We start from the raw sequence: 14,612 nt of genomic DNA on the forward strand, positions 1-14,612 counted from the left end.
CTGACCATTCCATGGGCTGGGCCTTGGTTTGGGCCATAGGTGGGCCTGGGTCCTAGCCTAGGCCCTTAGTCCTGATTATTGTAGGCTTACTGATTGTTAGGTGTTTTGGTTTCGTCAAGTCTTTTAGAGTGGTCGGTGTAGTCCGATTACTTTTCTAGTGGTTTATGTCGTCATTGTTTGCATGTCGTCCTAGGCTGGCTGTTCCTTTAGCGGCTACCTGAATCATTTTTCGTATAGATGTGGTGATCGTTTATTATTATTATTTGGTTGAGTAGGCTAGGTGTGGTACACCAGTCCCCCAGCCTTTGCCGATATAAGTATGTCGGTGAAGGATGATATGTGCTGATGTGCTAGCGAATCCGGCTAGGTGTGGTACACCAGTCCCTCAGCCTTTGCCGATATAAGTATGTCGGTGAAGGATGGTATGTGCTGATGTGCTAGCGAATCCGGCTAGGTGTGGTACATAACTCATTAATAACATCAATAATTATAGTTAAACAAAGTTACAATTTAGTTCTCAGTAACAATGTATGTTAAAATATGGTTAACATAACTCATAAGTACTCCAAAATAGGAACTAAAAGCTTAATACAGTATTTCAAAAGGATTACACATATCCTATAACTCATTCTTATGCTACTTATTTAGTGGACAACTCCAGCTCCATTGTTAAAGACAAAAATACACTTAGTTATTAGTTTTAATATATATATATATACTTATGTTTTATTTGTTGGGTCATCACATCTTGCGTAATTGATTTCATGAAATGTTGCTTTTCATATTTTAGTTGAATTCTAGTTCGTTGTGATTTGTAATTTCTATTGTTTGGTTATAGAAGTAATTCGTATCTTGTTTCAAACCAAATATTTGTGAACCAAAGACAGAGGTAGTTAATTCTATTAATTGTTCTTTGTTTGATTTTTGAATTCGTGCTCTAAGTTGAGTTTGTGTTCAAATTAGTTTGGTAATCATTCTTCATAATATTTCACATCATTTTGCATTGCTAATTTAATTCTAAATATCACAAAAGATAAAATTCAAATTCGGGATCATATGTGATAATTGGCATTATTATGTTTTATCTTTTCTTCTTTTATCTTTCATTTTTATTTTATTATTATCTTTTCATATATTTTAGGTTTTATTTAATAAATTTGGAAAAGATAAATATTTGGTTTATATTTTGTAAATAAGTGGAAATCTTAGATATTTAAGAAGATTATCAATAGAATCACTAGAGATTACTGAATATTAAAATAATATATCAACAAAATTAGTTATCCACTAAGTTGGTTACTTTAATTACAAATCAGAATATTTGAAGAATATATCAAAGATATGGAATCTCCTTATATTAAAAGATATATATTTAGGACATTCAATTACAAAATCAAGTACAAAGTTGTAGGCCCAGTTCAATTCGAAAAATCTATAGATAAGGGGTTTGACAGAGGTCAAGAACAACCCTTAAGGTAGAAAAGAAACCCCTTTTGGCGAAGAAAAAAACCCCTTTAGGGGAGAGAGGGAAAGAAGGTAGAGGTGCATTCTAAAGGCCAAAGGCATCCATCTTCATCATTATTCTAGGATTCAAAATGTTAAGGAGTACCTAACTCCCTTATTTATGGGGGTCGGGTGTAATGTATTCTTAACTATTTGTAAATTTCACTATTCAATATAATTCTTTTTCATCACTCTTGGGTTCTATTCTTGTTTTAACAACATGATAATTATTGATTGCATATTTGTGGGTCTCTAATTATTGGACACGATATTAGAACCTATACTAGAATAGACAACTAATTGATTATGCATCTAGACATAAAGTACATCATTGGTCCTTCATAACACAAAAATTTAGATCATTAATGCGAACTTATAATAAAAATTGCTAAGATATTAGGGTTTTTATCATTCAAGTTTAGACTTGTCGCTAAGACATTAGGGCTTGTTACATAAGTTGTGAATGCTAGAGTAGAAATTAGAAGAATATTGTTTGGTGTTTTTGCTTTGAATTGGATCATGAAATCTGATCCTAGTGAAGCCTTTATCATATATTGTTTCACACCATATGTTTGATAAAAATACAAAAAGAGAATTATTTTTGCTTTTGTGAAATTTGTTGTCTAATTAAGTTATGAATTGTAATAGTTGCCAACTGTTTCACAAGTCTCTTGGAAAATGATACTTGAACTTTTCACTTTATTACTTGTGAGATTTGGTACACATGCAAATCCTGTAACAAGTTTTTGAAACATCAATGTTCATGTAATTAAGGTTCATATTTTCAGATCTTTGTGTGTAATGTGTTAAATTAATTTGTTTCGGTTCCTATGTTTAAGTGGAGTCAAATTAAGTGGATCTACATCATTTTATCATTCATTTCATCACTCCATTGCATAATAAGACATTTCTCTGTGTCCATACATAAGCATTCCACTTATTCGCTCTAATTTCATAGTTCTTGGCTTTGGTTGTTTTAGGTCATTTGGTTTATCTTTGTCAAGCAGTTTGAAGATGCATTTGTCATTTGTAGTTCTTTAGATCATTACTCCATATCATATAGAACCATTGATAAGTATGAAAAATACTTATTATTCATGTTTGATTGGACCTTTTAATTGTATTCATTCATGTACTTTGTGGGAAATTTTAGGTTGTTTTTAGGTTTCTTTTAGGTTAGTTGTATTTTGTGTTTTATTGGAGATTATTGTATAGGAGAGTGAAGGATTGGAGAAGAAGTGAGGTTGTTCTGTCAGGACCTATTCGCCCAGCGAGCATGCTAAGTCACCCAACGAGATAGCCCGGTCGCCTAGCGAGGAAGTCATATTGCCCAACGAGAGGACGGTTTTCTAAAGTGGTTATAGTGTCAAAAATTACACGAAACTGATGTGTTGGAGTGTGGGAACGTGATAGAACTTAGGAAAAACACGAGAAACACCATTCTGGGGCAAGGAGAACTCAAATCACTTCATTCATTCCATCAAATTCATCCATCTTTTGTTATCTAGATGCCTAGGAGTGACTAAACTCGTCTTTCATTGGGGTTGGATGTAATGAACTTATACTCTCTGTAATTTTCCTATGCAATGTAATCTTTGTCTTTATTCATATGTTCTATCTCAATTATTGATGTGCATGGTGGAAATCTTTGCTATTTGGTTGTATCTAATTATTGGGAAATGAATTGGAACTTAACCTTGGATAAAAAAAAAACCATGAGATTGGGTTCTAGGAATAGACACAATCTCTAGGTCATTCTATACATCAAATCTTAATGCAAGTCATGTGTTAATATAGTTAAGGAATTAATGTTTTGGCATATTTGACTTAGAACTTGTTTATAAGGAATTAGGGGTTAGTATGCTTATGATGTGAATGTTTGAGCAAGATAGAGAGATTGTGTAGGAAATATTATGTTAGTATAGTTCATGAAATCCAACCTTGGTGAAGTCTTTCCTAAATTATTCCATAACTTTAGTGTTTAGTAATTTTGCATGATTATCTTAAATTTAACCAATCTTTAATGTTGACATCATTGCTGAAATTAGTAAATAATTACAATTAGACAAACAAACACAAATCCCTTAGGTAAACGATACTTGGACTTTCATTTTACTACTTGTAACGAGTTAGTACACTTGCCAAAGAGTTAACAATCATTAGTTGCTTACATTTCATGCATTCAATCATCGCATCATGACAAGCATTTCTTGTAGCATTTTCTTAGCAATTAGATTAGAATGCATTAATTCACCAATTAAATTTCCCCACCATAGTTCACATACAAGTACTGGAATCTCTAATTGGTCATGTCCACATATTGATACCAAGGTTGGCCTTATATTGCACTCTTAGGAGAAATTGGTTTTATATGAACTTAATGGGACTAATTTTACTTCATCAACATGTCCAATCTCCAACAAGCAATATTTCTAACAATTCAGCTTACAGTATTGTGTCTCAATACACAAGACTTAAAGGAAATCAAACTTAAAGGAACTATAGGCAAAAAAACTCAAACAAAGCTAGGAATTAAGAAAACTAGTTTAGAATGATAAGAAATGTGACCCCAAATTAAGCACCATAAAGCGCACAAATAACATGTTTAAAGCCCAAAATTTTAATCAAACATTGTTGGATTATACAACCAAGTAAAATTTTGCATCTTCTAATTTCAACAATTGCACAACTCACATTTGGCACACAACTCCATATTACACTAAAGGAATGGCAGATTGTAGGTTCCACAAAATTTTCTAGATGAAACGCTTCAAATTGAACGTGCCAATAAATAATTGGTTTGACTATTCCCACCGCACGAACCAGAAATTGGTTGTTGTCCTAGTTGTTCAATTACTCTACCAATAACTCTTTTCATCCATTAGCCAATTGAGCGGACCCACCTTTTTACATCCAATCAACGACTTAACTAAAAGATGGACCAACTTCTACAACATGCCAGTTGGTCACCCAGCTTCACGTGTTAACTTCAATTGATCCACAACGTAATGGAACAAATTCAAACTCGTTATATGTGAACTTTGGCACATCCCATTCAATGTGGTTACGTTGTAGACTGCAATTCCGAAACAAACTCAAATTGCATCAAATGCATACAATCTATTGGCTTCGTCCCATATGTTGAATCAACACTGAACTCAAACCTTATTGATTTTTGAAAATTTTTCCAATGAAACAATTGCATAAACACTTGTTATACAACCAACCTAATTCAAGTGCAACACTAAACAAGCCAAACCTCAAAACATTACTGGTACACATAAGATGAATGAATTCGAACAAAAGAGACAATTTTTAGCTAACTAAACACAACTAAGCATAAAATGACCAAATGAATGTAAGTATAAATGCCATATGCCGAATAAATAACACACTTCAACTTGTAAACATATCAACATGCCACAACCTAGGGTCTAGATACCATGCGATATGAACCAGATTTCATATTTTGATGATCAATCAAGTTTTTTGAAGGAAAACACTTTGTTTATCAGGTGAAACTTATAAGGACTTGATTCATTTGATGACTTAACAACTAAGAAAGGATTAGACTGATTAAAATGGCTAGAATCACTTAATCAGATGATTGAATCGATTAAAACACTAATTCCACCGATTAAAATAGTCAAGTACAGATGAACATAGATTAGGTATGAAGCAAGGAAACTTATGTGGTTGAAGACTATGGAAACAGATTGGAATTAATACTCACGATGGATAAAGTTCAGGAGCAAATGATGCAAATTATTGGTGAAACGTCAATTTAAGTGAGGATGGATGAATGTGATGAATGAAGCTGCAAATGATGCTTGAACGAAGGAAGTCATGCCACTTGGAAGAGGTTCTGAGATAACTAAGGAAGATTTTTCACTTCGAATTGTAAAACTCAAAGACAAGGACCAAAATTTCAAACAAATAACTTAGAGAGAACTCTCACTTGATAGAAAAATTCAAATTTTCAGTTATCCAAAATCTCCATCTAAGAGTCTATGAAAAGGATTATATACTATGGACCTTTACACTCATAAGTCCAATCACTATTATGGCTCATCTCTACAAGAGTCTACAAGAGTCTAGAAAAACCCTAATTACATCGAAATAACACAAGCCCAATAATAGCCCAAACCAAGAAAAGAAAAGAAATAAGACTACTTATGGTCTTTGTGAAGATCCTAGTCATGCTTCCATCACAACCCTACAAAGTTTAAAGGAAAAACATTTCCAATTGAAAATATGTTTAGAGGCATCACTTGCCCTGAAGATCGAAAGTTGACATTTGCATCCTTTATGCTAATTAAAAAGGTTGAGTATTGGTGGGTCAACATGCAACAACTGATTGAGGCTCGTGGAGGGGTTATTAATTGGGAGAGTTTCAAGGGGAGGTTTTTGGAGAAATACTTTCCTAATAGTGTTAAGTTCGAGCGAAACGTAGGATTTATGATGTTGTTGCAAGGGACAATGTTTGTGTAAGACTATGTGGCTAGGTTTGAGTATTAGTCAAACTCTACACTCATAATGTTACCTAAAAAGTGAAGATGCTAAAAGTTCAAAAAAGGGTTGAGGCATGAGCTCAAAAATATAATTGTGCCAATTTGAATAAAATATAAGTTAAAACAAATCAAAGACTTATAGAGATCACAATACTAATTAAGTATAAAAAAAGAGAAGTATGTCAAACTTATTCCCACCTATCAATAAGAATTTAGTCAATAATTGGGTGGAAGTAAAACCTAATGCACAATTCTAGAAACTATGTTAAACCTAATGCACAAGGTGGCAAAAATGGAGTAGACAAGGTGACATCTCTTCATTAAGGACCATATGGTACATCTCTTCAATAATTGGATGGAAGAGATGAAGAGATGTCACCTTGTCTACTCCATTTTTGCCACCTTGTGCATTAGGTTTAACATAGTTTCTAGAAGTTAGGGTTTAAAGTGAAGTGGAAAATTGTGCACACCAACTTTACACCACAAAGGCCGAGAATTGATAAACCCTTTTACAAGTCCACGAGCACGCCTTATGTTTGATGTGCACAATTTTCCACTTCACTTGGAGGTTTCGGTATCTAAATCCTATTTTCATGATGTTTGATGCCTTGTGAAGTTGAAAGCATGAAGTTTTGTGTTTGTTTTCTTGTTGGCCGAAAGTTATCTTTGTTGTTATACCTTGCTAAAACTTTTCTTCACATGTTGAAATATTTTTTGAATGTGTGTATCTTTGATTTTGAGTCTATTGTTATATGTTCAGTTGAGGTTTTCTTGTCCTTGTTATTCATAATGTTTGAATATTGCATGATTTACATGACTTCTTTTGTGTGTGTCTTGGAATTGATTTGTGGCTTAAAATCAAGGAATTAAGTGACAAAGACACCTAAAACACCTTTCCATCATCTTTGTTGAGCTAGATTTGAAAATAGAAATTCTTTAATATATATATATATATATATATATATATATGTGTGTGTGTGTGTGTGTGTGTGTGTGAATGAATGAATAAATGTATATAAGTGTATGTGTGACTACAAATAAGTCTTCTTATCTATAAACTATATAAAATAGAAATGATAAAGGTATTATGTACTAAGAGATTAAGTAAAAAGTTTATTGAATTGATAGATTACTTAGTTATTATGGCGAAACAAACCGTAAACAAAATCAGTATATCTTATCAAAGATTGATCAATATTATTTCAGAAGTAATCTTTATTCGATTACACACTCAATTACATTTAAGTTTGTCACCAAAATACAACTTATTAATTTTTTTATACAAAAATGAAAGAATTAACAAATTGATAAAACAAGAACAAAACAAGACATAAGAAATTTTTATACCAATTCACTCACAAGAGCTACATCTAGTTTAGCCTATGCAACTTGAGTTAGATTTTCCATTATATCAAGAATTACAAAGGTTCTCTACATACAAATTCTTGAAACACGAATAATCACATACTTTTTGAAAACATTACAAGAAGCTAAACACCTAATAGGAAGACACCTCTTGCAAACCTAGAATGACACCAAATACAAAAACAACACTCAATACACAAAGATTAAAAAAAACCTAGATGATTAACTCGCTTTCCCTAGCTAATCAAGAGATCTTCTTCCAAGATCAAGATGGAGACAATCATCATTCCACAACTCCTCGAACAAGTACATATTGATTCAACACCTTTAACTTTCTCTTGAAAAGTGTTTGATATTTTGTAAACAAAAAATCTCAAAAAGACTTACTTCATAGAAGACAAAAGGCTTGAATATATATATATATATATATATATATATATATATATATATATATATATATATATATATATATATATATATCATATGTAACTGACATATTAAATCGGTTAAAAATAACGGTCAATCAATTGATTTCATTTAACTTAGTAAAATCAGTTGATTGTTAGCTATTTTAACTTAATCGATACATTAATCATATATCTATATATAGAAGACATTTAACATGCTAAACACTTTTTTATCAAATTAAAAAACTCATGGATACAAGGTAAACAAACTAAACTAAGCATAGATATGATTAAAAAATCTTTAAATTCTTCAAGCTTTAAGGATTCGTCAAATCACCGTAATCAAGTTTCTATGACAACATTTAAGACACCTCCTAAGAAGGTCTAGAAAATTAAGGAGGGGGGAAGTTGATAAAAATGTCATCATTAAAAAATTACGAGAAAAAAAATGTTAGGATACAAATGTAATGGATATAAAAGCATGGTCACAACATTATTAGAGGTTACAGAAATCATACCAAAAAGACCATATAGGTAATTAACATCTTCCTAGATATAATGATTGTGTTACTTTTACATTATTGAATGTCACTTTTCTACTGTAATTACAAGGAGAAACCAGGACACCAACAAATACCAAAAAAATGCCAATGGTTATACTTCACCTATGCTCAACAATGTTGATGAAAGAATCAGAACAATTCTAGATCTACAATTCCATTAGTAATAGAGAACCCAGGAGGGGAGGCAGAAGATCTTATATAGACATTGACACCACAATTTTAAGCTCTCAAGCAAGTTCAAACAAGTCCTTTAGCCAAAACATGCGAAAATTTACAAATATTAAAGTTTTTTACTCTCTAGTTTCTACATCTTCAAAAACATTATTTCTTTGTTTTTAAAATCAATAATTTTTCTTCACAAGCAAAGACTTTTGGTCCTAACTCTGAAGATGAAGATATATAATATTATTGTAGACTTTAATCCACAACTCCTCCGCATATATCCAAAGGCACAACACTAAAATTTCATACACAATGATATCCTTTTATCATGTCATTCCACCCAAACCAATAATAATGTCCAACCCTAAACCATATAAACCGCCAGATGATGATCAAAACATAAAAAGGAACTTACCAATATTTCTTCACAAACTTACCCACCAACAACAACAAAATCCTAATGAATCACTACTCAAACCACCAACAAAGTCCTCACTGTCACATGCTTCAATTTTTTTTTTTCACCAATATTCAAATACTCTGTCCACAAAAATGACACATAATTATCTTTTTCAAAAATACGTGTCACCTTCCTCAACCCACACTCAAACACGTATTCATTCAGTTTTAATTAATTATGCAACGTCGTTTGGCACATTACAAACAGTCTAACATTGTTGGCTGTGGAGAATGCCATTCGTTCATTCATAAAATGTGGGAATAAAATTAGTATATAATTTATGACAGGAACAAAATATAAGTTCAGTTATAAATTCGGAAAATAAAAACATATTTATTCTTTAAATAATTTTTCACTTATTTTACTCGCATTATCTTAAGCATTTTCGAGAACTTCCACTGATAAAATAAAATATTAGCACATCTTGTTGTTCTGTAGCAGACGTGGGGCCGTGGAACCTGCATCTGCAACTTCATTTATTTGTTCATCTTAAAACTCTTCTATATCATTATTCACCTATCTAATTTTTTATACTTTTATATTTTTTTTTCTTCAAAAGGAATAATCAATATCGCATTCCCTCATTGAATATATATATATATATATATATATATATATATATATATATATATATATATATATATATATATATAAGTATAAGGACTAACGTAAAAAACACTTGAGAAATATGAAAAACAAGATAACGGACTAAAACAGTCAGCCAAATTTATTGAAACAGAAACAGAAACAGATTAAACCTCAGCTTTCTGATTGATTTGAGAAAGCAGAGTGCAGGAAATTTTTCTCTGAATATTTCTATAAAAAATTTTAACATAAGTAAAATAGAAACGGGAAATAATTTTATAATTAAAAAATAAAAATAGAAAATATGATCATGAAAGCAATGAATTTAAGATATTTGGAAGAAGTGAGGGTTAAAAAGCTAAAAATGAGTTTATGTGCAGTGAAAGATTAGGAAAGTAAAGTGAGGAAGGAAGTATGAGTAATTGGTTGTTTTGTCTTGCGTTAGTGTGTAAGGAATGAAAAAGGCTTAATGGGAGTGTGTGTTGCGTGGTGGTTCCTGATTTGACCCATTGAGTATTGTGGTTTAGTCCACCACACCTCCACCAATGATAGTTGACACAACACAACACAAAACACATCACAAATCACACGTAGTACTTGTTCTATCAAAACCTACAAAATTTGTGTTGTGGAAATCATCATCAATGTGTTGAAACAAAAAGTCTACCCTCATTCATCCTAGGTTGGAATTGAACCATATTACACGGCCACCATTTTTCTTCTCAAATGATGTTCAAAATTTGGCAGATCACATGAGACATTGCACCACGCGTGTGCTAGATCAATACCAGTGTAACTGTTACAAGAAAAGACACAAGTTCAGGATTCAATAGTGCAATTGTGATTGAACCAGATGCAATAAAATATTATCTTTTACAGTCCATTTTGAAACTGAGATACATTTAAGGGTAATTTTTATACAAAATATGATTCACAACTATTCTTTTACACAGATCGGTTCCTGTAACACAATACAATTTCATTTTTTTTTTCTTCAATTATCAGAATGGTAACTCTTTTCTTGCTGTAAGTGAGAAATGACAGAAGAGATTACAGTGTTTGATACATTGAATAATCCAAGGTTCTTTATTGTTTGTTTTTATATTATTGAAAAGGGTGATTGATAACATAAGGCCAGTGAAGGAGGAGGAAAAGGGTAGAATTTATTCTCTAATAACATTGATAACAGGTGGAATTGGACCCAAGAAAACAATGATCCAGCATGAATGCCCATGTTGGTCCCCTCACAACTCACATGCTCTGCTGAGAAACTTCCACAAGCCAAGATACACTTCTGTTAGGGGAACTAACAAACCGAATGAAACTTTACATGTAGATAATGCAAATGAAGGAGGAGGTTGTGCCATTCATTTCACCCTGTTCAAAAGTCCAACTTTGAATTATTACACGACATCTATCATCCATCCAGGGACTTGATGGTCCTAAAACAGCTTCAACCTACGAAGTAGATGAAAAGGAATATCGGTAGTTACCAAACTTGTTGGCATCCACTACCATCACTAGCAGCTGCCATGCCATGCCTTTCTTCAATTGGCCTAAGCTCATACACCTTTCAAACAATTATTTATTACCTTATACTACAACATCTTGTTAGAACAATCACCACTCACAGATATCACGTCATGAAAAATATCACATCTCAGTGGCATGTGATAGTGTGTTATACACCTCATATGACCAAAACAGTGTAAGTGAAACAAAAGAATTCTCACCGTCTACAGTTAACTCTTCTCGAGTTGAGTTAGGCTCTTCCAAAGAAAAGCACCATTTTTTAGAAGCATTTCATTCATATAGAAATCCAGAGATGTTTATAACAGGCTAAAGAAAGATGAAATAGTTCTTAGGAACCGAAACTAGTCAATTTTACAGACTTTGTTCATTTAATCAGTGATCCTCACCCTCTCTAAATAAACGGCTGGTTAGCCAAACTATAACAAAAGCCAAAATCTGCGGCAACAATATCCATCTCTGCTTGCATCACTTAAAATATGTACAGTAGCAACTCAAGCCAATCACACAAAGGTTTTGACAAATTGAATGATGGACTTGGTCTTGGTTAAGCTCTCCACATAGTTCATGCATTTGCAGATTGCGTTGGTAACTTAGGGTGGTTATGTTCGCCTTCATAGGTGACAATTAGCATGCTTGGCTCTTCCAGGCACCTCTCAACATGCTTTCTAGCAGGACACCCTCTCATGCTGCTGCATTTATAGTATCCCCTGAAAATTTAGAAGGAGGAATTAAGGCCACTTTCCTCAAACACAAAAACATGTGGTCACCTTCACCTGGTTACTGATACTACTGGAAGGAGTTTGTGCCAAGACTACTACCAAATTGCTAAACTAATTTCTCAAACATTGAAGAGACATGAAAGATTTGTACACATAAGGATATTCAATGACGACTTCAATCACCCCCTGGTCTATAACGATCTCATCAACCGGAATAACAAAGAACTAACACAGACAAAGGAATACAATCAAAATATCAGGGACCTGTTTGCATGCTTAAAAAAATAAAGAATAAGAAACAAAAAAAATGCCCTACACGCTAGTGTATCATTCTCATGCACACTTAACTTCAATGCTGTAAAAGGAAAGATAGATCGTAAATGCTCACCAAACAGCATAATTGTCAGAAATAGCAATATACTTTAAAAGTTTTACAACGCCCAATTATATTCTCGGGGAGTCCCTTGAATCAATCAAATATCTGAAAGCAGAGCTAGAACAAACCTAGGGTGAGGGGAGCCCTTGATTGGCTTTTGACCATACTTTCTCCATGAATAATCATCAGGGGGAATATCTGCAAGTTTGTTGCTGATAGCAGGCACCTTGATTGACCTTTTCATTCTATGTTTCCTGCGGAGAACACAGAGTTATTAATGACAGATTACAAGGACAAATAAAAACTTTTGAAATAACAGAAATTAATGAAACATGTGCTACCTCTTCTTAGAGCAATGACATCTAGAACTGCTCCCACATTTCAAGCTTCCTTCATCGCCTCTTGCAGAACATTTTCTCTTGTGCTGTTGCGAATTCTGATCAGAAGAGTGTGGAGCTCCTATTAAATGGAAGGCACTTCCATCCAAGTTAGCCACACTTCCGTCTATGCTCAAGGAAGAAATAAAAGACCTATTGGATGACATTGTTGGTGTGCAGCTAGTGCTGTCAAAATTCAGGTTTATGCCACTATTGCTCCTTCGGAACATCATTTCTGCTTGATGCTTCAAATGTTGCTGCTGTTGTTGTTGCTGCTGCTGCTGTTGCTGCTGGAGCAACATCCTTTGCTGTTGCTGTTGCTGAAAGAAGTGATAGTGAGTTGATGAAGCCTGCTGAGTGAGGTGAAGAGCACTTTTCCCACTGGAGCTCAATTCCAAAGAGGGCTGTCCTAGAGAGAGTGAATGTTTAATGGTTGAACCCAGTTCCTGAATTGAATTGTCAGGAAAGCTGGGTTGGAAAACATGCAGATTTTTTGAGTGATGGTTGTTGGTTTTGCAATTTGGGTTGTCTAAGAAGATGCTTTGGTGGGTAAAGGGAACTTGAGGGTTTTTAACCTTTCTCACTCTTGCATGACCCAAACCACTCTGAAGCAAGGACACAACCTTCTTGAACCTTACCACAGCATCTCCAGTTTCCACCACTAAATTCCTATGCTGAACTTGATCCCTTGGTTGAGACAACAAACTCAGAACCCTATGACAGCTTTCAACAGCTGCTCTATTAGCTTGCTCAACCTCTTCCATATTAGCCTCTATAAGAAAAAATAAAAATAAACAGACAAAAAGGGGCAAAAAAAAAAAACTAAAGACCCCAAACAAGGGGCAGAACTAACCCAACTACACCAGAATACTAAAAAAACAACATCCCACACATCTACCAACATTCAGCCTTGTGTGGCAGATAAAACGACCCAGGTGGAAAAAATCCCATTTTTTTTCCAGACAAGGAGCCACAGAAACAGGATTTCTAGTTAAAGTTTCAAAATTCCAACTCAGGAAGAAAAAAAGACATGCTTTTTGGAAAGAAAGAACAACCGTTGAATCAGAACAAACCGAGGGTGCCTCGCAAGTTGCAGCATATCCTCTTCTAGAAAAATCAACCCAATTTTCCAGTGAGAGAGAAAAAACAGAAAAAAGCACCAAAGCACAGACCTTGACGAACTTGGTGGTGCTAAACCCTAGATTCTTCTTCCCTCGGTTTTGAGACTGAAAGGTGTGAAAGAGAGGACTTTGCTTCCCTTGAGACTTCACACAACACAACCATCATACACAAGAATACAAAGCTTCCAACTTTAGTGAATATATATATAATTCATATATATATTATTAAATCCAGAGCAAGAAGAGAGAAAAAAAAAACCTATATTATAATATTTGTAGCTCTTGCGAGAGAGAAGAAGAACAAAGAGGAGTTTGTTTAAATAAGCAAAATGCACAAAGGAAGAGGAGCTGAGAAATGAAACTGCTGTCTCTGTCACAGATTTGAAGGTGGGACCCACACGAAGACCTTTGTTATTCTTTTTCATCCCTTTTTTCAGCTTTAATTAATATTTTCTTAGACCTACCCATTTCAGCTTCACTTTTACTACTTCTTTCTCTTTTTCTCCCATTTATCTATTCAATTCAATTTCTTCACTGGGTTTCACTACTTTTCTTTCAGTTTCGAATTTTGGACTTATTACCTTGTGCCCTGCGTGCTTTCCGCGTACCATATTTGCAAATTCCTTTGTTCAATGTAACGTCTTTGTACAGATTCAATTCAATTAATACTATTGCACTGTTCTCTTCTTCTTTTGAACTGCAAATTATCTGTGTTCTGGGTGTCATTAATAAAGTTAATCTCTTCATTAATGAGTGATTAGAGTATATAAACTGCCAGATTAAGTGCTTTTACAGCTTAAATAATAAATAACTTACACTTATTTGAATATAGTTTAATGTTTATCTAAATTGTACACTATACACGCAATAGGAAGATATTATAAATAAACTAATATAATTAAGGGCTAGTTTAATGATGAACCGTTATTT

General features: G+C 33.4%; 1 protein-coding gene across 1 annotated transcript; it reads right to left on the bottom strand.

Annotated features, from left to right (window-relative positions):
- Window positions 1-11,525: 11,525 nt before the first annotated feature.
- WRKY21 (WRKY DNA-binding protein 21) lies at window positions 11,526-13,957 on the bottom strand. The gene is made up of 3 exons (XM_028080164.2): window positions 12,526-13,957; window positions 12,313-12,438; window positions 11,526-11,796 (listed from the first exon to the last, which is right to left on the bottom strand). The coding sequence occupies exons 1-3, from the start codon at window positions 13,323-13,325 to the stop codon at window positions 11,652-11,654; spliced, it is 1,071 nt and encodes a 356-aa protein (XP_027935965.1). The 5' UTR covers window positions 13,326-13,957; the 3' UTR covers window positions 11,526-11,651.
- Window positions 13,958-14,612: the final 655 nt, after the last annotated feature.

Source organism: Vigna unguiculata, chromosome 7 (genome assembly GCF_037176805.1).
Source record: "Vigna unguiculata cultivar grain cowpea cultivar isolate G323 ecotype 2 chromosome 7, ASM3717680v1, whole genome shotgun sequence".
In the NCBI taxonomy this organism is placed as follows: Eukaryota; Viridiplantae; Streptophyta; class Magnoliopsida; order Fabales; family Fabaceae; genus Vigna; species Vigna unguiculata.